Source organism: Charadrius vociferus, unplaced genomic scaffold (genome assembly GCF_000708025.1).
Source record: "Charadrius vociferus isolate BGI_N301 unplaced genomic scaffold, ASM70802v2 scaffold654, whole genome shotgun sequence".
NCBI lineage: Eukaryota > Metazoa > Chordata > Aves > Charadriiformes > Charadriidae > Charadrius > Charadrius vociferus.
The window spans coordinates 13,609-38,476 of NW_009648048.1; the positions used below are offsets into that span (position 1 = coordinate 13,609).

The following is a 24,868-nucleotide window of genomic DNA, read 5'->3' on the forward strand; positions in this document are numbered from 1 at the left end:
CTGCACATCTCTTATCTTGGCTTCATATTATTCATAATAAAAAGGGATTCATTGCATCCTTCCGTTATTATCGAGAGATATGAACAGATATTGCACTTCATTTATTTATCACAAATAGAAACAGCTCCCGTTATATTTTTTTTAAGGAATCCAAGTTCTGAACATTTTAGAGTGCTAACTAGTCTCAGGATAGACTTCAGATGATAACTCGTGTAATTCAAGTACTACACAAAGCAACCTTTACTTAGTATTTAGTATGCATATGCTTAAATTCTAGGACAAATTTTAAGTATGAAAATGTAATGGAGTATCATATAAATGTGGAGAAAATAAATTTCAGGGAGTTTGATGGAAAATCAATAGACAAAAATGTATCTGTTTTAGGAAGTGATATAGTATAGGAGTATAGTATTAATCAAACTGAAAAGTTCCCAGCTTTAGAATACATTTCTGTCCTCTCTTAGCTGATGGAGGATTGCTAAACTGTGGTCTGAGTCATGATGAGCTGCCTGAACAGAAATGTCTGAAGAATGTTTTACTCAAGTTGTTTGTTCCACAAGAAATTCATTAACTTCATTAGCAAGTTACTTAGACAAATAATTGCACTCACAAAAATGTTTTTACAGACTTAAATATTCAAAAATCTTGAAAGTATACTCCCATACTAATGACTAATATCTGCAACCAAAAAAAAAAAAAAAATCCACCCTTCCCTCCAAAAACCAAGAAAGGAAAGCAAAAAACAATGAGAAATGGAAATAATAAAACATCTAGAAAATATATCAGGCAATCAGCTGTGACAATTAATGGCCTGTTTGGCAGCTCTCTGAGACGAAAAAATGAAAGATGAATGTTCAATAGAACTTTTTTTTTTTCCTTAGCTGAAGGTACTTAAAGAAAGCACAAATTCAATGCAGCAAAACCATATCCAGTCACAGAAGAATGCTATAAGCCACTTACAGGAACGAGGAATTTTTTTATTTCTTCCAAGGCATGACTCATACGAGAATACGCCTCCCCAGGTGGAGCAAACACTTCAATTAATACGTGAAGCTCATCACTCAAGTGCGCGTATTTGGCTTCTCCACTTTTCCTTAGTTCTTCCTCCTATGAAAAAAGGGTGGGGTTTTTGTTTTTAGAACGCGGAATGTACTAATTTTGTATTGATTTAGCATTTACAGAGAACATGACGAAAGGACATAATATAAGCAGACTCCTAAATCCTTCGAGAAATAAAAGTCTACTACAAGCCACTTAAAGATTTAAAAATCCATTTTGAGTGTTTGAATGATAAAACCAGCATAATTATCTTCTACAACAGATTTTAATCAGCACAGTGAAAAAATGCTAAATAATCCAGAAGTGAGTACTGAAATATTAAATCCATAATGGAAAAGCTGCATTAATCTGTCTGAATCCTAGCTGTTCAGAAAAAAAAATAAAATAAAGATCCATTTAACCATTTTGAAGCACTTTAACAAATGCTATTGTTTATTAAAGTCCTTAAGTTATTTAATGAATATCTGCAGGCTATGAATTTTGGTATTGCTAAAGGAAAGTATGCCCTAGTATTTCCACTTGAGACACGAGGTCTGAGTTTCAGTCCCAGTTCTGATATACAGTACCTATGCAATCTAGTGTACATTGATTAAGATGGTGATTCACCTCACCTAGATTTATCTTGACAATCTTTGGGTTCCAGTTTTCCAGCTATAAAATAACCCTAATAATCTGTATGTTAGAGTAATGTTCTGAAATGTCAATCCACTTTCTTATACACAGCTTTGAGATAGTGAATGTAAATTATAATACACATCCATAGTAGTTACCGCTGCATAAAAAGCAAAGATATAAAATAGTCTTAATGGCATTGGCTATGACAACATAATGAAAAATTTATGTCATTACTACACAAGACAGCAATAAGTAATGCTGAAGAAATGATGAGCTGAAAACTCAGTCTTCAAAAATATTTTGAGAAATGTAATTTTGAAGATAATATGTATGAATATCTGCATTTTATAGATAGAAAAGATAATCACAAAAAGAAGTAAACTAATTTGCTTAAAATTGGCTAAGAGGTTATAGCTTTTTAGTATATACTAAAAAAATACTTTATGAACACTTAGATATCTAAGATACAAAAATTATAAGAATAGATGATAATTCTTACTTACTTAGCTTATTTAATTCTGCATTAACTTCACTTATTTTAGCCTTGCCTAATTTACACCATTGCTTGACACCAAAAATATTTGCACAACGCTATGTTTCAATCAATACGTGTACAGTTCTTTTTATCTACAGTAGAAGATCGATCCCCAGGAACTTCCTGATTTTTCACAGAATGCACAATGGTTACATCCTTTAGCTCCAGAGCCCTGGATCTGACTCCACGATAGGTCAACATTTTGCAGATGATGATAAAATCACAACTCAAGAAATGTGATCCGTGATTTTATTCTAAAAAGTTGAAAATTGACATAATTGTTTTCAACTAAAAACTAAAGATTAAGATAAGCAGCACAGATGGTAGAGTATTTTTATCTCCACAGTTAAAGTATCTTTGGCATTTTAGTTTATCACTGAAATCTCATTGAAATGTCCATAAGAACCAGAGCATAATATAACAGTCTATCATGAGATGTTACAGTACTTCTCAGTTTTCTGGAAAAAAAACATTTGATTGCAGCTTCTGGAATAATTTGACATAAAGTATTTCAACAGAATTAAGTTTTAATAGTTATAAAGAAACATCCTAGTAATTGCTGAAAGTTTCTTTTGTATTACTTTTTTAAGATTCTTAAAAAACAACACCAGAAAGCCCCAAAAGTTGTCTTTCAGGAGAAGATTACCAACAAACTGTAAAAAATATAAATTGAATCTTCTTTTGAAATGTAGAAAAAATAAAAAAATAATGTTTGGCTTATTATTTTGATGAGGATTTTGCACAGCTAAGACATTAGCAACATGGTTTTATAGCACAGACCTGTCTTACAGAAAGTTATGTATATGCTTGTATGCTGGTAACAACAGTAATGACGTTTCTATTTTTTTTTCTCAGGAAACTTGGGAATTCCTAAAACACGTCGGTTTATTACTTTCCTCCTAGGTTCAGCACATACTTTCTGACACTACTCAGTAGTCATTTCTACAATTGTTAGAAACAGCAGGCTAGGGCCATGTTCCTCAGCGTTTCTTTCTGAGGATATCCAATGATGCTTTGTCTTGTGGAAAACATGGGGTTAAAGACTAAATTTTCACACAGTAACTCTTCCCACAACAGGGTAAAATGTCAGAAAAATAGTTCTTTTATTACAAGAGTGTGTGTTGATAGAGAGAAACCTAAATCACTCCAGGAAAAATATGGAAGAGTAAGAACTCATAGACCTTGTGAGCACTGTATCAAGCTTTGCTTCCCAAAGCCAGTGAATACGACTGAGTATTTTAGGACTGAATGTAGCCTTACATTTAATTGTATGTCAGGTATCAGGCATCCAACAAGCAAAACAACAAACATAACTCACACTGTTGAGGAGACACTCGTGGATATGGAAGGTTACACCTAATACAGCTTTCTGAGCGCAGTACGGATGAACGGGCTCTCCCAGGAGCACGTGAAGTTAGACAACACCTTTGTACATCTTCATTAGCGAGTAGCACAGCCCAATTGCACAGCAAAATGGTCAGTGCTGAGGACCCGACATCCACACTGTTTGTGTTTAGGATGACAGCACGACCCCTTCTCTAGCACTTCAGCAGGTTTTGCTTCCTGCTAGTTGGAGCCTGGTTGCACAAGGCTGAGTTCCCATTAGAAGTCAGAGAGCCTTCCTGCAGCCCAACTTTGGTTTAGTTTCGTAGGGGAGGACTCCAGTTTACACCCGTGATCTCTGCTCACTGTAAGTAATGGCCCAGTCATTGGGAATGATCAGGAGTCTCTCCTCTAAACTGCGCTTCTGATTCAAACTGAAACATAAATAAACACCCCATGTAGGACTGGTAAGGAGAGATAATGAGACTTTCCAGCATCTGTTACGTGAAGGCAAAATGAGTGAGATTATCATAAATCTATTTTACATGGTGTTATTTAACAGGTCAGCTGGATGCTGCTGGCCTTGCAAGATGCTGCACCCTTAAATGTCTCTAATGCACCAGTGCAATTACCTGTGGACTTCGGCTGCTTCTCATATAATTCTGCCTTAACCACCTGTGAGGTCCAGCTATTCCCCATGGTGCTGTCTGTAACTGCTGTCAGATTCTCACAGCTTTTTAAGTTCTATGATTTCCCACGTCATTTCCAGCAGTTTTCCAGATCCTGTTCAGCTTGCACAGCCTTGGTCAGGGACTACTCAGCAGCCCAGTCCTTCGCCCACAGCCCTAGCACGGGAATTGTAACTGCTTAAGCCTACTCGTGTAGACATGAACTGAATCACAGTGAAAGACAATGTGCATTGAAAGCCGGATGGATTCGCTGTAAAGAACTGCCCTGAAAACAATCAAAATGCAGTTAAGTCTTAGGCACTGGATCTTTGGAAAAAACAAACAAACCTGGGACCTGATCAATTCTGATTTGTAAAATGAATGGAATAGATTCCCCAGGCTTCTGCATCAGTGATGGCAATCTCTCTTAGTACTGGCCCTCAGGTTAATAATATGTTTCTTATTTACTGCATGGTGATGATGTTTAACTCCACTGTGGATTAAGCACAGCAGAAGAAACACACACCACCCTCCAGAGACAATTGCCCCCTTGTCCTGATCCTCTTCCACTCCCTTCTGCATGCCAATTCCCTTCATCTCTCAAGACTGACAGTACTGTATTCCATACCCAAACCCAGCTCCTCTCAGACTATGTGCTTCGGGCCTCCTTCATCCTCATCTGCTGCCTTACAGCATCTGTCACACAGTGCTGAAGCCCACCCGCCCTTAACCTGATGCATGGCTCTATAACCCACTCCCTCATAAAAGATAACAGATATTCTGAAACACCTGCTGTGTTTTATTATTTCCAGTTGACCAAAGCAGGGAAAATGAATTATAAAACTCTATAGCAGAAATTTCAGGAGTACTGACCTCTGCAAAAGTGAAGCCTGTGAGTGATAAGAACATAAAGGCCAAGAAAAATGACAAATTATTTCTGGAGGAGAAAGCATCCTTACCATTTTAAGGATGTGTGCTGACGGAGAACTGATTTCCCCTGGCCAAAATGCTTGACTATTATTGCAAGGAACTTGAAAGAACAAATAGAGTTTGCATAGCAAACAATATTACACAATCCAGATTGATGAATAAAAAATGTCCTCATAAAATTGAAATAACAGGATATCCAAGAATAATAGAAGAGAAACCTGCAGCAGGAGTTGGTGTAGATCTCAGAGATAAATCTCATCAATGCAATACATAGAACTTCCTATAAAGTAACAAATACAGCTATGAAAAGAAACAATAGATACTTGAAGAACAATATGAGAATTGCAGTGGATTTCATATCTTGCAAGAAGTTGCAAATAAAAGCACAGCACAGAGACTAAGCAAAGATGATAATCACAGCGCTATTGCTACAGAGCCATTATTCATAAGATCAATGGACAATTCTACGAAGAAAATTAATGAGCATGCAGTTTGACAAATGCAAACCTATTAATTTTTAATCTGGACATAAATGCAAAAATGAAGATGTTGTCTGCAACACTGATTATAGTAAAAGTAACAAGTGAATTGTATGGTAACAAGTAAATCAGAATAATTTCTTGGTGGTATCTGTTTTGGGGTTAAAAAGCTTTCAAGTCCTAGGTCCCATCAGTGGAGAAACAGAGAAGAAACAAAAAAAAAAAGAGGAACAATTTGAGAATGGATGAGGTGGAATGGGACAGTTCTCATCAGAGTACAGAGCAAAGCTGAAAGAGCTTTAGCCATCCCTCGACTCTTTAAAACCAGGTACACGAGTGGGTGTACACCACCTGCAGCCAGCCACAGAGACCCCATAGTGAAACACAGGCAGGTAGATAAAACACTGCTTACAACAGAGGAAATTTTTGAAGATACAGGTGACAACAATTATTTTTCTGTACTTGATGTATCATTAAAATTCTCGTAGTTACTTTGGTGACATGGAGCAGAGATTTGTGTACATTCAGTACTGCCTTGGGCAACCAGGCCCTTCAATTCAAGGGTGTGTTATTTCCTGATGCTTTTCATAATGAAATATAACAACATCTTAGCAGCAAAGAGGTACTAAGCTGTACCTAGATCACATTTTTGTTTAGTCAGGTGTGAAGGAAAACAAAGACAAATCAGTAGAAGAATGTGATGATAACACAACAATTGAATCACTATCGAAAGAGTTCAAATACCTGGGTGAATTTTAAATGAACAAAAAATATTAATTCTGTGAAAGAAAATAAAAGTTTAGGAGAAAGGTTAATACATTGAAGTGGTATGTGTCACAACTGAGGCTACAGCCAGTGACCACCGTGAACATTAACTAGTGATCTATGTGTAAATTACCTGCCAGAAAACTGATAAAGCAGAGATAGAGTTCACAAATCTAGAAATGTTCCTACACTTGTATAAATCTAAGCAAAAACTAAATCAGCATAGGTAAGGATCACCTGGTCATTAGACAACCGCTGCTAGAACTAAACAAGCCAAAGATGTTTAATGAATATAACCAATAAATTGCAAGTTTGCAAAGCTAATGCAGGAAATTAAAGGTCCTCAAGAAATGCACAATTACAAGTTGATTCCTAAGAAGATTATGTGCGTCTTAAAACTTATGATCACAACTAGGGACGACTGCATTCTGGGTGCCTTCAGATTCAGCAATTCAGTGCTGATTGACAAAAAACTCAACATGAGCCAGCAATGTGTGATCACAGCCCAGAAGGCCAACTGTATCCTTGGCTGCATCAGAAGTGTGGCCAGCAGGTCAAGGGAGGTGATTCTGCCCCTCTACTCCACTCTCGTGAGACCCCACCTGGAGTACTGCATCCAGCTCTGGAGTCCTCAACATAAGAAAGACATGGACCTGCTGGAGTGTGTCCAGAGGAGAGCCATGAGGCTGGAGCCTCTCTCTGAGAGAGAGGGCTGGAGCACCTCTCCTATGAGAAAAGGCTGAAAGAGTTGGGGCTGTTCATCCTGGAGAAGAGAAGGCTCCAGGGAGATCTGATTGCCGCCTTCCAGTACCTAAAGGGGGCCTACAGGAGACCTGGGGAAGGACTTTTTACTAGGGCATGTAGTGACAGGACGAGGGGGAATGGCTATAAACTGGAAAAGGGCAGGTTTAGATTAAATATTAGGAAGAAATTTTTCACTTTGAGGGTTGTAAGGCACTGGAACAGGTTGCCCAGAGAGGCTGGTGAGGCCCCATCCCAGGAGGGGTTCAAGGACCGGCTGGACGTGGCCTTGGGCAACCTGGTCTAGTGAGAGGTGTCCCTGCCTATGGTAGGGGGGTTGGAACTCGATGATCTTCAAGGTCCTTTCCAACCTAAACCATTCTATCATTCTACGATTCTAAGATGACTATGCCTTAATTAATGACAGCACGAAATGTCATGTCTTTATTTATGACAGGCTAATTACCATTTTGTTGCAACTAAGTTACTTAGTAGGTTGTTTGAATTCCCACCAAGCTGTTAAACTCTTACTACGGGCAAAAGCACATCTTAAATGAAGTCTTTTTTTTTTTTTTTTTTTCTTAATAAAGCTGTAAAAGTCTAATGAAAGAATTATTAGTAGTCTAGTTCCATACTAACACTTGCAGCTCAAATTACACACAGGTAAAATGACATACACACAAACTTTCAAGTATCTGACCCTTTCCCTGGTGTTATGCTCACCCTTCCACTGCCCTGGGGGGGCCTAAGGTGAATGGCTTCAGCTAGCAGGGGGGGCATTGCTGTGAATTGACAGCACCTTGAGTCCTTCGCTGCAGGACGTATAATACCGATGGTGATAATTCGTTCCTCCTCTCTGCAGGAAGCACTTGGAGTAATTTATAGGTTTGTGAAGATGCTACATAAATTACTCTTTCTCCATTGTTTTGCAAGTCCATTCCCCATCCTAATTCACTATATATGGTAAGTTTTACATATGCTGCGTACTTTTTCTTTGCTCTTTTTGTTACTCATAGAGACTTATGTGACTCAAAAAGTGATTTAGACCAGGCTGGATGGGGCTTTGAGTAACCTGGTCTAGTAGGAGGTGTCCCTGCCCATGGCAGGGGGGCTAGAACTAGATGACCTTTAAGGTCCCTTCCAACCCAAACCATTCTATGATTCTGTGATTTTACACAGCTCCCGAGGTTGCATTCCTTTAATGACCAGTAACTGACCTTGAGGCCAAGTCCCTGTTTACAGCCCTGGAGCCTTCCTCATCATCCTGTGCCTTTGCTTTCAAAACCTCCACCTCAGTCCAACCCCTGTACTCCCCTATGCTGTAGTTTTATTCTAGGGCCATAGCAGCACCCTCTACACAGAATAACGACTTGCTATCACTATTAGTTACAAATATAGTATGAATCTAGACAAAAGCTGAAACAACATAGGTAAGAATCACTTGGCCATTAGGCAGCTGCTGCTAGAAGTAAGCAAGCTCCAAGGGAGCCGGGGGCAGAGGACGCCTGGTGGATCCCAAGCCCTGAGCTGCTGCCTCAGCACAAAGCCTGCAGCCTGTGAGAAGTGACGGCAACACCACCTTTGCTGAAATACAGGGCTACAAGTGTCAGTGGAAAGAAAACATAAATTATTGCCTTTGCTGAACAGCTCTGAAAAACACTCCTGGGATACAAAGGTGGCTTCTTTTTCACGTATAAATGCCTAATTTTCAACCTAAATGCACACCTGGATGACGTCTGCTGCTTTCAATGCACTCCCTAGTTCAATCAGAAGACTTCAACGCTAGACCATACACGTGACTATCTCTGGGTTTAAAAACAATCATTTGGGCTCTGCCACAGTGTGATCTGTGACTGCTAGAGCTACTGCTGAGGATGAGTCTCAGCACAAAGTGACCAACACTAATTAGCACAGATCACATTCCCAAACCTCACCATCACTTTAGGAAGGGCTCCTCACTATGATACATGGTTTTGTTTAACTACAGCAGGCTGCGGACAGTAAAGTGCCAAATCAACACATTCAAAAGGACAAATACTGTTATTTAGTGATTTTAAAAAAATAAGACTAGAGAGATTTTATAATGCCTGATGACATTATAAGAACTTTAAGAGCTTACTGTGTCAAAAATAAAGCAGCAAGCCTGTGCCACAAGGCTTCTTACCCACACGAAAAAAAGATCCTTTGAGAAAATCAGACATAGCTTTGTTTACACTGGTCGGAGGAAAATGTACTTTCTTTTCCTCAGCTATCATTCTTACTTTCCAGAAATCACTTTAATAGTTCTATTACATCTTTCTAGCTCTATTTATTTCATTCTGTTTAGAGCCAAGTTATCTTGGTTTTATTAATTTTAATTCCTTTTGTTTAGAGACAGAGAAGGTGAACAGTCACCTTAAAGTAATATGAATTTTAGAGACACTAGAAAACTCTACTAATGTTTTAGGATATTCAACAAGCTAACTGATGGTAAGTTATCAGATATCTTGAAAAGAAGGTTAACTGTATTTACGCTAACAATTCTATACACTGACAATAGTAGGATATTTATTTACAATTCTTATTATTCAGGAAACATTTATCTTGATATCTGTGAAGTATAAACAGTGTTCTCAAAAGCTGTGTTTAACCAAAAATAATATTTGCCATTTAAAATATATAAACAGGAAAGTTTAAATCAAATATCCATATGTGCTTTTTTTTTTTTTTTCTCTGTCATGAAGTTTATTATTATTATTGGTCCTATGAGAATGCAGCTTTTTCTCCAAGGAACAAACAGATAGAATATTTGTATCATAAAATCTGCAAAGGTCATTCTGTCTTTTAAGTATAGGGACTTGTATGAAAAGAAATGTTTTGAAGTTCTCAAGGTTCTGACTGAATTCTTTTGCACTATCAAACTGAAATATGTCACCTCCAGTTGTATAGCAGTCAAGTACTTTAAAGAGTTTGGTTTTGGTCACCTGAAGGAAATATTAGAAAGAATATTTCTACCATAAAGAAAATTCTGAAGGGAAAAATCCACGCCTAAGCTATTTTATGTATAAGCAGAATGAAAAACTTGTATTTCCAAAGAGTCAATCAGCAGAGGGCTAATATGTGCACTTACCCTTGAATATGAAGGAAACTAAAGCATCACTTTGGGAATTAATTTATTTGTATATTTAAACCCAATTTCACAATGAAAGTTCCAAGTGCACACTTAAAGGAACTACTTGCTTAACTGCCCATTTAATGAAGGGTGCTGCCCCAAACGCTGGCCTAGAGAATAAACCCACTGATCCACATAGGCATTACTTCAGTACCTAATTGCTATTGTTGGTGCCTACATAAAGATTTCCAAGCTTTTACCGATCTAACTACTCACTTAACTTATAGCTGCGAAAGAACTTAACCACCTAGGATTTAGGCATGATTTCGATCCTAAACACCAGATTGTGGCCATCTAAATTCCTGTTCAGTTGCTTCCTGTCCCTGAAATCTATAGATGCCAGGTTGTCCACTGCAATACTCCTCAGGCATGGAATCATCCGACCAGCAGTGCCACATTAGGGTGAAAGAGATCTGATAGTTATTTCAGTCTTAAGCTTCTTTGGGATTCATAAATTATCAAGGGACTAAAAAAGATAGATGTTCTGAAAACACTCCTACTGAATCAAATAGCGGTGCTGCTGCCCTTTTCCGTAATGAGGAAGCAGTTGGAGCGCTCATCAAGTTACGCATTACAAAAGTTCGGAAATAGGTGTTCATTTTCAGGAAGTTGCTAGATGAATCCCACAAGAATCATTTGGGGACGTGTTCTGTTAAACTATTCATAACTGATCCAGAAAATGAGCTGAAGAGTAATAAAAATTCTCCAGTGATAAAAACCAGCTCTATCTGTGCACACTATGAAGGACTACATAACATTATTTCAGGAGAAAGATCTTGGGGGCATTACGTTCAGTTCTACAGAAAGAATTCACTCAGTGTCCAATAGCAATTAAAAGGACATCCTCTATTAGGTATTTTTAAGAAAGGAAATCATCAAACAGGATTACGCCAGTGCAAAACCTGTACTGTTCCCCCACCTTCAATACTGAAGATCATTCTGGGTCTCGATTTATAAAAGTATTAGAACCAAAAAAAGATCAAGATGAAAAGAATGATTATGAGTATGGAAATAATTCCGTATGACGAGACGAACATGAAAGTCTTGGCAATCTTATGTTCCTGCAGTTCAGGATGTCCTTAAACAAGTAATTCTTGGAAGACCTCTTTCTTACCCAAGCTTTCAGTCATGCAACTTGCAGGAGCCACAGGCTGAGCCCGTTCTTACGTTGTTCTGTCTCATTTGGAAACATGAACACATCTGGTGGGGCATGGTGTGTTGTATACATGCAGAGATGCAGAATAAAACAACATGCAAGTCTGATATGTTTTTGTCCTATGATATTTGTAATTGCTTGGTGATGTGTTAGATATATCTTTTTTATTAAACAATGCCTATAACATAGATGCGTACACTTAAGGCAGTTATGTGTCAAATATGGAACTCATTTCTAATAATGTTTCTCCCTAGGCTATACATTTTGTTTAAAAGATCCTGTTACTAATTAGTATTCAAATGAGCTCAATGTAGTATTACAAGTGCTTCATCTAGAAAGCAAGGCAACACTTCAGCCACTCTGATTGCTCATTATAATCAGAGCTGAGAAAGTGCAGAAGAGAGAGATTTACAGTCACTTTCAGCTGCAAATTCAGGAATCATGACTGCTGCAAGATGTGCGGAGAACCGACTGCTGCCTTCCCCTCCTCCCCTCCCGCAGTGGCAGCCCCCCACGACCCTCCCACGCAGCGGGAATTTTTGAAGGATAATGTGTTGCATCTCTGACCAATCCTTGAAGTTCAACTGGGAAATCCGTGCCAGTGCAAGGTTTAAAAGCTGAAACTGATCATGCCATTTAACTCCTCGTTGCTTTTTCTAGCGAGTACCCACCGTTGAGCAGGTTTCATGTTTAACGCTTTGTACCTTGAAATGCAACAGTACTGTAATGCAGAAAAGATCCTTTCCTAAACAATTGGGATGAGGGGAGGGATTTCTTCCTGGTGGTCGTATTGGCCTAGGCAGGGGAACAGGGTGGTTTGGCTTCCAGCAGTTTAAAGACCTGGCTGATAAGCTGTATTACAAAGTTCATTTTCTTGCAACTGGGATGATTGCCAACAATTATTTCCTAACGGCTGTCCCTTGATTAATCACAGCATTGCAACCGAAAGTAGCAAATGGATTCAAGGACCCTACTGCCAAATATAGAAAGAGACAACTATTTTCTATATCCCCTTGATTCTCATGCAGTGATGCGGAAACCACATCAGTGGAGGGAAGCCACATTGGCGGAGGCAAACTGAACTCTGGGGAAGGAAAGAGGAAAAGGAAGTTCATAAATAATTGGCAAACACTGTAGCTCTAATGGCATTTACACAGACTAAAATGTTTCACTATCTGAAATGACTTAAAAAATGCAGTATCTTCTGAAAAAGTACTTCAAATAACAGATAAATCATATGCCTGAAAACCCAACCAGTGCGTCAAACTGTTTTTCACAAACACCCTTTTTCTGAGCTATAATTTTAATGTCCCGCAAATGATACATTTCCTTTCACATGTGACAGCCCCACATGACTTTGCAGGTTTTGCTTGCTTTTCCTTTCCTTTTAAGGTTAGGGTTTGCATAATGACAAAGAACACAATCACACATTTCAATGGCAAAATTACTTTTTCCTCTATCCAGAAAAATCTAACTACTTGCATCATATTCATTTAGACAAACAAATTTTACTGACACTGCAAGTGCTTGGATGATTTCTCACAAAGTGTCAGAAGTAGTTAACAGATGAGTATGTTATAGCAATATTACATATATCATGATTTTATGTCTGACAGATATACTGAACGCAAATAAAATTACTTGCAAAAAGATTCTCGGTCATCTCAGCTATGATGGTGATTTGCTCTGCCAAGATGAAAGAACACATTTTCTAATCTTCTCATAATGGAAAACTGTAAGGATATTAGTCCAATATAAGCTGTAAATGAGTCTGACTGAAAACCTTGAATTTTTTAATGACTAGTGATTATGGCAATTCTAATAGCAGTTTACGAGAAGGCTCATTTTCATGAGGTGTGCAGAGTACTCGAACCATGGACAATTCAGGTAACATCCAGCTCCTTGACTGTGCAGTCTAGACCTGACCTGAATTCTGAACCACAAGACAGTGACTTAAGAAGCTACCACTCCTAAAGGAAAAGTAAAGGAAGTCAAAAATGAGTGCTGAAAAGTTTGTTTATCTTAAGATAACTTGGCTGGGGGGCCGGGGGCGATCATGGTAGCTTTTGGTTGGGGTAGCTTAGTCTGTGACTCCAACAGAAACTCCAGTGTTCCTCACTGCAAATTTTTAGAACAATTATCGACCCAAGAAGAACAAATAGGTATCCTCACTGGAAGGCAGACTGACTCCTTTAGCAAGGTACACAAAATCCTAGTATCATAGAGAAAGTAGCCTGGAGGATGGCAAGGGCTTTCCTCGGGGAAGTCCAGCACTCAAAATTTCATGTCGTTCTTTGTACTGCCCCAAAGGAAACATCAGGTATGCATTCACTTCAGGGGAGCTTACCCCTGGCTGAAGAGGTCACTGGTACTAAACTGGCCTGGCCAAGATGTCAGCAACTAAGTGCAGACAGGGCATTTCTTCTAAAATCTCACAGCATGTGGCTCCTGCTCCCCTCCCCAGAACTTCCCGTCTCCCACGAGTGTTCTTATGGGGTCCAAACCAGAATGGGCTATCACAAACACATGAAATCAACGTAAAATTGCAGGAGTAAAATAATTTAAAAATTCAGTTTAAAGCAGATCACTGTACTCCAGAAAAGGTTAAGTACCAGCAATCTTCAGAGAGTCAGCTAATTTTACTGCACTAAAAATTAATATTCATTTGCACTTAAGTTTTATCATCCAGATCATCCTTGGCAATTTAGAGCACTCCTCCACCCCCCTTTACGCTCTCGGATTTATGCAAGAAGACATAACCTTGTACACAGGCTTTGAGTGTTGCAAAATTTTCATTATACAGTAGCCGTATCTCAGATAATCATAAAATACGCAGATTACATTAATCAATTATAGTCAATTCTGCTTAATGTCACCATCAGTTTACCATAAATTTTCCTTCTATTAAAAGCATTTTCCCGGGAAACATTGTAACCTGTCTCTGGCTGAAAATGAAGCGTTGCATTTGTTTTCCAGTTCTTTAGCGCTTGAACACCTGTGGTCTCCCTTGTTGCTCATTTTCAATACCAGTACAAATGAACATAAAATAAAATTGGATAGCAGGCCTGTTTATGGCAGACTTTCTCCATAGCTTTGAGACAAAAGATGAAGGTATTTTTATTGTTGTATGAGCATCCTCAAATGTTCCGACTGATATTAAATGATGAAAAAACCCATGTTTTCTTTCCTTTCCTTTCCTCCCTTCCCTCCTAAATTGAAAAGAGGGTAAAATAAAAAATAAATTCTAAATCAGGAATACGTGCACCACAGAAACTCAGCAGAGCTTTGGCTCCCAACAGACTTAGCTCCCTGTGCTACATTTTCCATCTGAATGGTGGTTTTCTTTTTCATTGAAAGTGTTGAAAGAACAAATGCCTCAAGTACTTTGAGGACATAATGACACTGCCCAAGCTGTGCTCAAACCCAAATCTTTTTCTGAGCTTCTGGACCTCAGACAAAGGTCCCAGTCTGAAAAGATAGTTACAGGACAGCTGGACAATTATTTGAGTTCCCTAAGTAGAATTCATTTGCCTTGACTTAGGTGTCCAGAAACTAGATATTTAAACCCAAAACTAGTCATGCGGAGCTCTCAATGGAGAGACCCTTTCACAGGGTGACTCATCTCAAGCCGAGGGCGGTGTTCAAGATGATTTGGGAGTTTGGGTGAATAAATCAGTTTAAGAAGAAGAATGCTAGACAAATTCAAAGACTGCTAGGCATCATTTTTGAAACTGGCTGAAGGATTATAGACATCATTTTAACTATTCTGGAAAAAGGTAATAGAACCAGCATGAATCTGAAACATTGTATATATCAATTTTCTCCTTCAAACACATATTTAAGCGTTACCTGTTTTTACTGAGCAAGCCGGATGAAAATTGCACTATTTTACAAATGACCTAGATGTTCCACTGCTGGTGCCACAGAGAGCAAACAAGGAGGTGGAAGCCTAAGCAATCAGGCAAGCGCTGGTTGAGATGTTAGTATTACCAGCTTCAAACTTATTTTTTCTGCTGCACGGTGGAATTTTTATTCCACTCAGAAACAGCCAGTGATTGCAAAAGCAACACTCAGGAACAGATCCTGGTATGATTTAAGAGGGACGATATATCTAATTATGAGAAACTCCATTTGTTTTGTTTTCATTTTACATAAGTTACAAAGGGGATTGACAGTGATGGAGTTTCCCAGCAGAAAAGCCATACGGTGTTCGGGCTTTAACCTTTCTCCTGGGACATGTGGGAATGCTGCTGCGCAACAACATCTGATTAATTAAACCCCTCTCCGCTGTGGTTTACCAGTTATACACTTTCACCACCAGTAAATCCATCACGCAAGGACAGGTTCTGCCCCTCTGCAGTCTGTGCTATCACGTTATATTATTGCAAGACCTGAGATGCACTAAGCAGTCTGGAAAAGCGCTTGAGATGCCTCTCTGGTAACCAGAGCATGATGTCTTTTCCATTAACAGCACTCCTCGACTCCTGCCATGACTGGGGACTGCTGCCCACCTTGGTCACTCACCTCTAGGTCTTGCATTGTCCCTCCCTGGGTCCTTGCCACCTACCCCTGGGGCTGTGCCTCCTCCAGTGCCAGACTGCACATGTGTTTCCTTGGCATGTCCTTCCTCCATACCCTAACAGAGAGCACTCCACCAGCTGGGGACATACATGTAACATGACTAACAGAAAGGAAAGATGCTTACCTGCCTTCCTTTCCTTCCTCCTCTTTTTCCTTCCTTCCTTCCTTTCTTCCTTCCTTCCTTCCTTCCTTCCACCCTTCCGTCCTTCCTTCCCTCCCTTTGCTTGCCTTCCTTCCTTCCTTTTGCCTGCCTTCCTTTCTTACCTTTGCCTGCTTGCCTTCCTTCCTTCCTTCCCTTTGCCTGCCTGCCTTCCTTTCCTTCCTTCCTTCGCCTGCCTTCCTTCCTTTCCTTTCTTCCTTCCTTCCATCCTTCCTTCCTCCCTTTGTAGGGGAAATGTTTGTTTCTTTTTTTTTTTTTTTTCTCCCCCCAAATAAATGTTGCTATTAGCACACTATTTCACAGTAGGTCTGAATCCTATTCTGCCAGAGGTTGTTTCCATGCTAGAAATGTTCATCGGCAAAGAAATCCTCTTGTTGACCGTTTCTTGCTGCTGCTGTTTTGGCAGACTGCGTTCACCACTGCCTGCCTTCGCCAGTGCTGCCTGCCCCTGCCTTCCCCTGCTGCCAGCACCACGTGGGCAGCCAGGCTGGTAAGCACCCAGTGAGAAAGGGTCAAGGGGTGACAAAGGCACAAGGAGTGACAGAGCATCTCTACCCCTGGGGCATGGGGGGCCCTGAGAGTCCACTTCCCACAACTCCTCTAATCCCCTCTCATGCTGGTTTCCAATCTTTCTGCCACCGTCTCCTCAGACACATGGAGGGTGACAAATGAAACGAACCATCATGTTCGCCATAGAGACAGGAGACCTGTTTCTTCTGTGTCTGTGGAAATGCAGATCAGACACCGTAGCAGCCTGCTGTGCAGGAAGAGAAATTAAATGCCACTTTCAGGTGGATAGTACGGAAAATAAATGTAACTAACCATCTGCATATAATGCAGCAATGATCCTGGACTATTTAAATGACAGCTTCAGACTGTCGTCTGAATTAAAATCCCAAAACTGTTGGTTTTGTGCTTAGTTCTGTACTAAGGAATTGGTCTTCTTCCATTCCTACAGTGCAAATACATTTGACTAAGTGTTGTTAGCACCTTCTATCACACACTTTGGAAGAAGAATAAAATAGACTTTCCTAACCAAGGTTCCCCCCAGCTTTCCATTGCACAGGAAACAGAAAAGGCTATTTTTTTTTCCTTTTTCAGATGATGCAGGTATCAAGAGATCAGTGGCTGAAGAGATGTTCGCAGCTATAGGAATGCAATGGGTTTACCTGCAAAGTTCAGAAAGAGTCCTTCCCTAAGTCAGCACATGTGATTGAAATACTTCTAACTTTGAGGAAGTTCAGTGTGCTTTCTTCTTGCTTACTTTATGAAGCCATACTAGTAATAACGATATAGAAAGATTTAAGAGGTTAAGAAACTCTGACTATAGAGTATATATTTTACTAAATGAATTTAGAGCCAGATGATGTTATTGCTACTCAATATATTGCATGCTAGTGCATAACATGTTTCTGAGAAAAAAATAATAATTTAAAAAAATTGATGCTGAGTTGGAAACACTCCCAGCAGGTTGGAGAGGAGGAACAGATGGGCTGCGTGCCAGACCTGGCCAGTCCAACACAAGTTCAACAGCTAGGGCTTCCTGAGGTTCTGTTGAGCCAAAGGAAGCCTTTGGAGTACAGGTTGATGTGATGGGTTGGTTTAGCTTTAAGTTTTATTTTGATTTGTGAGCATACAGGACTTAGGGGGATGCGTTGCTATAAAGTGCTATGCACTAATCTTAAATTTGAAGGATTTTCCTTTACCTTATAGCGTTCCCCCCTCTGATACACAAAATAGACTACTATAAACCACAAATATTGTCCAAAAAACTGAAAGAATGGTTTTAGTCATCATTTACTTCCAGGCCAGAGCATAAAGGGTCAGTGCAGAAATAACGTCCAAGATGAAATAAATCATCACATTTGCCAGTACATGAGGCCTGCGACTGCTGACCAGTTTTGCAATCTATCCATGCCATAACTTGTGAGCCAGTCACCCACTGTTTCTATCACTTTTTGAATCTAAGCACAGCATGCAAGTGCTTTAATTCAGACTTGGTCTTCCGCACTGGAAAATCAAAATATTCTGGTTTTGGATTTGAAAACCTGCATCCCCTAGCTTTACAACACTTTTTTGTCAACATTATGGAATTTGAATGATCAATGAATGGTTTATGCACAGCAGTCTCCTTTAGCGTTCCCAGTATAATTCATTACAATGCTCATCTAAATAGTGTGGGGGTTTCTTGCTTATTTTCAGTAGACTGCTTTGTATTTTATTTCTCTGATTTCCATTCATTCCTACTACCCAGATGGGTCAAACATATTTGCAAACATACACTTTGGGGAATCCTTTTAGCTCCTTCCCGAGCATGTTCATAGAGAAACAAGTGACTTAGAAACCGAATCCTTGTGTTCCCTGCGCACAGAAATTTAGCTTTCATTTTCAGGGGAAAAAGAGAGAGAGGGCTAGAAGGAAAGGGTACATAAAACAGTATGCAGTAATGAAGGCAGAAAATAACACCTTTCGGGTGTTTTGGTACATTTTTTACTTAGGTTTGTATAGGTTACCTGAAGGCCTGTAAGATCTTAATTGCTGATATTCTGCTACTAGCGGATTGGCAAAGGGATGTGACTGTGCTCTGTGTAATGGACAATGGCGGTTTTAGAGGACAGCACCAGATTTTCTCCCATCTTTTTTTGTCTTTTGAGGAGATAACTGCAGCTACTTCACTGTTGTTCGATATGAGAATTAACTCTGTTTTGCTTCGGTTTCTGACAAATCAGAACTAGTAAGACATTGATCAGGCACAGCCATCAGGTTGCATGACGCTGTTTTGCTGACAGTCAGCTGTTATCATGCAGAGAGCTCAGGGTCCACAAAAGCAGCATGGCAGAACCTCTGTGACAGCCTCCAAGAGCTAGCTGGAGACCAAAACGCTGATGGATATACACATGCAATCAGTAGTACGGCCAACAAAACCTGGTAGAAGCTACAAGAGCTGTTCAACAAAATACAGTCTGTGCTGGATACAGCTTACACTTGCCACAGCCCATAACTTTCACCAATGGCTATCAGATCTGGTGGGCATGCTCGACATCACTTATTCAGGCTACATGAGGGAACACGTAATTATGACATTGACTAATGAGAGGTTAAAACCAGCAGACATCCAAGACTCCTGAATGGAAAGTGAAACAATCCAGTGTGTATTTTTCCTGCAAACCAGCAGTGAATGCAGGACATCGTACACATTTGGCTGCAGCTAGAGGTCTATTTGCCTCCCAGAAAAAGAAGAACAGTACCAAGAGACAAAGTAGACATCTGAATAGGTTCATAGGATGAAGCCAAGAAAAAGGCCTTGTTTGGAGGTGGGGTCTTCAAAGGAAAGCTTGTGTTTCTGAATAAGAAACCTGCCTGGGTGCTCTTTCCTATTATGCTCAGGTAAAGGGCGTGTGGCACAAATTTTTTGTGAACAAACTGCAGAAATGCTACTTATTTCTTCCTCTAAAAGAAAAAGAGGGAGGCCCAGTATTACCCAACCAAGGAGCACCAGTAAAAGGTCTAGAAGTATTAGGAGAGTTCTTCTCATTGGTGTTGGTGCTAGGCTAGACATTAGAAGATGAGTTTAGGAAATAGCCATGGAATATTGATAGTTACAGTCTCACTTCATAAATTTGACTCTCTCATGACTCTAAAAAGTTTTTAAGACCATGAAGAGTTATTTTCTATTTGAATAAGCTTTCCTGCCCTTTGTAGTCTAGCATAATTCCACTGAATGTGATGCCATGGATCTTCATAAATCTGTAACTACGTTTGACAGCTGTACTCATACATTTGCCTTTGTGCTTTCCATCTGAAAAATCATGTTTTAAGCTCCTGTGTCATTAATGTTGTCATTACTTGAAAATGAAAGGCGAGGACACGATGAGCTATGTTGTATGCCCAAGGTCTCAAAGGACGGTTAGGGCTTCTGAAGGCACCTGAAATTACTAGGAGTAAACAGAGACTTCTTTTCAGAGTAACCAGGAGGCACAACATGTCCTCCCAGGAGTCACCTTTTCACTCAGCTAAAGAGAACAGGTTTAGATGGTGTGCCCTGCCCGCAGTCTGAGATGAACATACGTGCATCAGCTGAAAGCCAGGAGCTGCACAGCTACAATAAGCAGAGCAGGGACCCCACACTGTTGATTGGGAGGCAGATGCATTAGCTCAGGCTCAGCACAGTGCTGATGTTTTCCATTCAGAACTCATTTCCACTGACTCTGAGGAGCTGGCATGCTGCTTTTCGAAAGAACAAATCCCCACAGCCACAGTCGGTCTTGCTCTCTTTTATTTTGTCTCTCTCATGGTACAATTAGAACAGCCCTTCTTTCAGAGTGACCCAAAATAAGCAGAAAGAATCCTTTCCCCCCTTACTTTACAAAGCTCCTCAAGCATGTCCTTCTTCCAGTTCACGGGTACAAGACTCTTCTAAAAAAGCACAACTGAGAGTTTGTTCGCCAAAGTCAAAGCACATCCATACTTCCCAAAGGCCACTACTCTTTTCATTCAGGGAGGTACTTATTCCTCCAAAGACAGCACAGCATCTAAATCTCAACTGGATAGAAGTTGTGAAACCCCACATCTGACATGATGTCAGTGTGCCCACTGTTGCCTCCTGCCTGGCTTTAGGCACAGTACCGCAACCCATCCATTCGTATACTGAGAACAGAAAAATACATAAAAGATTAGGTTATCTTCATTTTCTGTTGGACGCCTGTCCTACCTTCTCCATTAATTATATATAAAATGCAGGCGCCCAAATTAAGTGCTTGCAATCCCCTTGCTGTGATCAGATGGCTACTTTTCAAAAAATAAACCATGATGTGTTCCTTAAAGCACACACTCGTAAAACGGACTTACACTGTCGCTACCGATTTAGCCTGACTGGGAGAAAAGAGTGAGATTAAAGAGTGAGAGGAAAGTGGCTCCATTAGAACCATGCAGGCAATTCGCAACGTCTACTCCGTGGCCGTGAATTGGATCCGAATTAGTAAAAACATTTAAGATAGTGAGTGATAAAACAGTTACACTTCAGGTTCTACCACAGCTTGAATTGCTTTCATTTTGAATGCATCACTTGTGCTAAGGTTTAATTAAATGAAAAAAAGATTTGTAAACCGAAAAGATCTAAGTACAGAAGCAACAGAGAGAAATCACAAAGGCCAGAAGCAAAATGTGCTATATCCTCTGCATTATTCACCAACACAGCAGCCGCAGGGGTTGGGGTCACAATGCTTAATGTATTAAGGCTCTCCTGGCCAGTCCCTGAAAGCATCTGCATTCTCTGTCACAGGACTGAAAGGACTTATGCAATGCTTTACTAGACTTACGTAGGTAAGATGAACACACTTTTTTTTCTCACCCAAATCCCTCTTTAGGCACTGCATCTCTGAAAGCATATCTACAAAACGAACATAACACAAAAGTAAAACTGCAAGTGGTCTCAGAAAATACAAATGTCAACGCTCAAGTCTGGAAAATACATAATATTTTACTAGATATATTGAATTAATAAATCCATAGCTTAGAAATACTGGAACTCCCACCAGCATTATACATTATTAAATCTAATATTTTCTATTTCATTGTGAATTTCTAAATATCTATTACTGTGCTCTATGTAAATTATACTGTATTGAAAAATAAGCATTTTTATTTAGATCCTCGCTTGTATTTTTGGTGGCACAACCACTTAGTCTTTTCCTTATATTCTTGGACAATCTTGTATGCGTTAGTATAATCTGGCTTGATGTTTCTAAACCAAACAATAAATGAAATGAGTTGTTCACTGGACTCTTTGTAGTGAAGTTTGTTTGCTGCAAAGCAAGACATATTAAACAAAAATCATTCCGTGAAAATAGCTACTGCAGCCAATGCAGCATGGATGAGCTTAGTATTCAAGCTGGAATAGGTACAAAGATAAATGACTAGGATGTTCACAAGTATTTGGACTCTATTTTAGAAGAGGAAATTAAAATAGCTTGCGCTTTTTGTTAAGCCAAAGCCAAGACTTAGAAGGGGCATATGTTCTCTCTAAAAGAAAAGAAAAAAAAAAAAAAAGAAAAAGTGGTTAACATTGAGGAAGGAGAATAAAATTGAAGGACTACATTTCTAACTACCAGAGACTATTTTTGTCTGGAGACAGTCTTCAGAAGCCAGTAATGGCAACAAAACTCTTACAATGAGTTTTATCAGGTCATTAAAATGGCCATGTAATATGATTACAGACAGAACAGGATCAGCCAGGACCCTTCTAGAGCAAGGAAGTGCCATCTTCTGACACAGAGTTGTTATGCTCAGACTTAACTTCATCCTTCTTTGGGTTAGCACTTCAGCATTAAACATATGCTGAAGCTTCACTGATTTCCTGGAACATTCACAATCTCTGTTGCCTACCAAGACAGTCAGTCAGGGAGTATTTGGAGCTTCAGGCTAATGTATGAGATAGCTGCTGTATCCTTTTTCGTAGAAGCAGTGCATTGCCAGATTACTATTACTGACATGTGAACTGCTTAAATATGAAATGCTTTTGTTAGGAAAAAAATAAAGGTCAGACGTACTGATTTGTTTTGCATTTTTCCAAAATATCTCTTTTTTTTTTTTTTCCTCCTGTATTTGTATTTTGTCCAAAATACAAGAAATATATATATTGCTAAATTTGTTTTTTACCATGCAAAATGGATGGTACTGCCGCAATAGTAGGACACACACAATGGAGTTAAGTGGAGGATAAGAAACTCTAGTAGGACCTTATGACTGATGCATATAATTTTTAAATTTAGTTTTAATAGCAAAATTAAATTTAAAGCAAATTCTCTCTAAGTATTTCACCAAAGCATACTTAACTTGCACACACTGACACAGCTATAATTAATTTGCACTGTGTTCATTACACGAGCACCAAGTGCCTGGGTTCCTTTGGTCACCCTCTCCTCCTCCTGTAACTGAATCCTTCCCACCCGGGAGTTTTACTGGGGCAAATTTCCAGTGACACCAAGCTTGATGCCTGCTGTTTGAGAGCCCGTGCAGACCAACCTCGTGGGACATCCAGAGTAAAACTGACCTCACCATAAGGGACGGACACTGCTCAGCTCACGGTCAGCGTACTCCTGAGTGGCACACCCCATCCTGCACCACAGCATGGTGGTTTACTCCGTGTATCCCTGTCAGTGATTAGAGGTGTGCTGTGATTTAAAGCATGCCCCAATGACCAAACCACTGTGTACACAGCTTAGTCTCACATCTGACTCCCAATCCATCTGTAAAGCCTGTGCACTGAACACAAAGTGGACATAATAGGCATTTCAACCGATTATGCACATGCTGATTAGTGCTCTGCTGAACTGCAATTTTGCACCAATTATTTTGCTACTGAATTTTTCAAATGGCCATCGTGGTTTTCTGTGTTTCTAGTTAAGCAAAGATGACAGCTTTCTCCCATTAAAGAATGACTCTTAAATTTAGAAGATCACAATAATTACTATATTATCAGGAGGAACTATGATACTCCTATTTTATGTAGGACACCAGTATGTATGAAATAAAAATTAATTAAGCAACTATGAGCCCAATTCTGTAAACTTGAAACTTTTTTGAGGTTATTGTCCTTCATAACTGTTTAGACCAACAAAACTCCTTGGCAAGGAATAAGGATTTACACTATGATGGCTAACTAAAACCAGAGTATTTGCTTCTTTTGCAGAATGGAGCAGTGACAAGGTTATGATTAGACGTATGTTGGATACACTTCTTTATTTCCAAACAAAACAACAGAAAATCATCTGATTTTCAAGCGTATTCTATCAGGATATCCCAATGTTATGCTGTTATATGGATATGAGTTACATTATACACTTTATATTTTCATTGTATTTTTACATATATAAAGATAACCATAGTGAGAAAATAAAGAGAATGAAAACCAGAATATGGTTTGCATAATACTACTTTGTTCATCTAGAGGAGTTATATATTACATTACATATAATATAACAGCATGTATTTCATCTTAATTTAGCATTGTAAAGAATGATTCAAAAAACCTAGACTCCTTATGGGGTGAAAACTCAGTCTTAAAACTGAGGCTATGTTAGTTTTAGAAAAGAAATAATCCAAGCATTTAATTTTGCTACTTGTTTTAGTTAATCTTTCTCTAATCAACAGGCTGAGAAAATAGGCATGGGCTGCCAGCAGTTGAAATTGCCAGGAACAAAAAGACTCAAGTGCCTCTAAGTTTCATTTTGATTTCCATGACAAGATCAGAAAAATACGGCAGGAATTTTAAAACACTGAATTTGAACAGAGTACACTTTCTCCTACTTTAATTTTGCTTATTTGATCACTTTTAACTATGAAAGTAATTCTGTACTTACGATAAGTTCCTGCCTAGCTTGTTTCCTCAGCTGATGGTGAAATATATTCTATTCATAATATTATTTTGTATTACATTTAATAAAATACATTCCATTATATTTACACATGGATGTGTTCTATTTTCCTTATTTCCTTATGTGTTCTAATGAATTTTATCTGAAAAAAAAAGTGCTACTCTTTTGGTTGCTTGCCTTCACTTCACTTCATTTATTACAGAGGTGAATGTGCTAAAAAAATTTTGTAGGTGTTTGCTGCCTTTTTTATTCAGAATCCACAATTTTCCAGACCTAGAGTGTAGGACAAAGACCTAAGAGCACGTGTACTCTAAGCTCAGCTGTGACATG

At 39.2% G+C, this 24,868-nt stretch overlaps 1 protein-coding gene across 1 annotated transcript in view; it reads right to left on the reverse strand.

The window, feature by feature from the left end:
- Window positions 1-960: 960 nt before the first annotated feature.
- Window positions 961-24,868, reverse strand: part of LOC104285283 (KH domain-containing, RNA-binding, signal transduction-associated protein 2) — a gene marked incomplete at both ends in the record, with an annotated part of 112,670 nt that continues 88,762 nt past the window's right edge. The window contains one exon of the mRNA XM_009883711.1: window positions 961-1,107. Within this exon, the coding sequence (XP_009882013.1) occupies window positions 961-1,107 (147 nt within the window). The remainder of the gene's footprint in view (window positions 1,108-24,868) is intronic.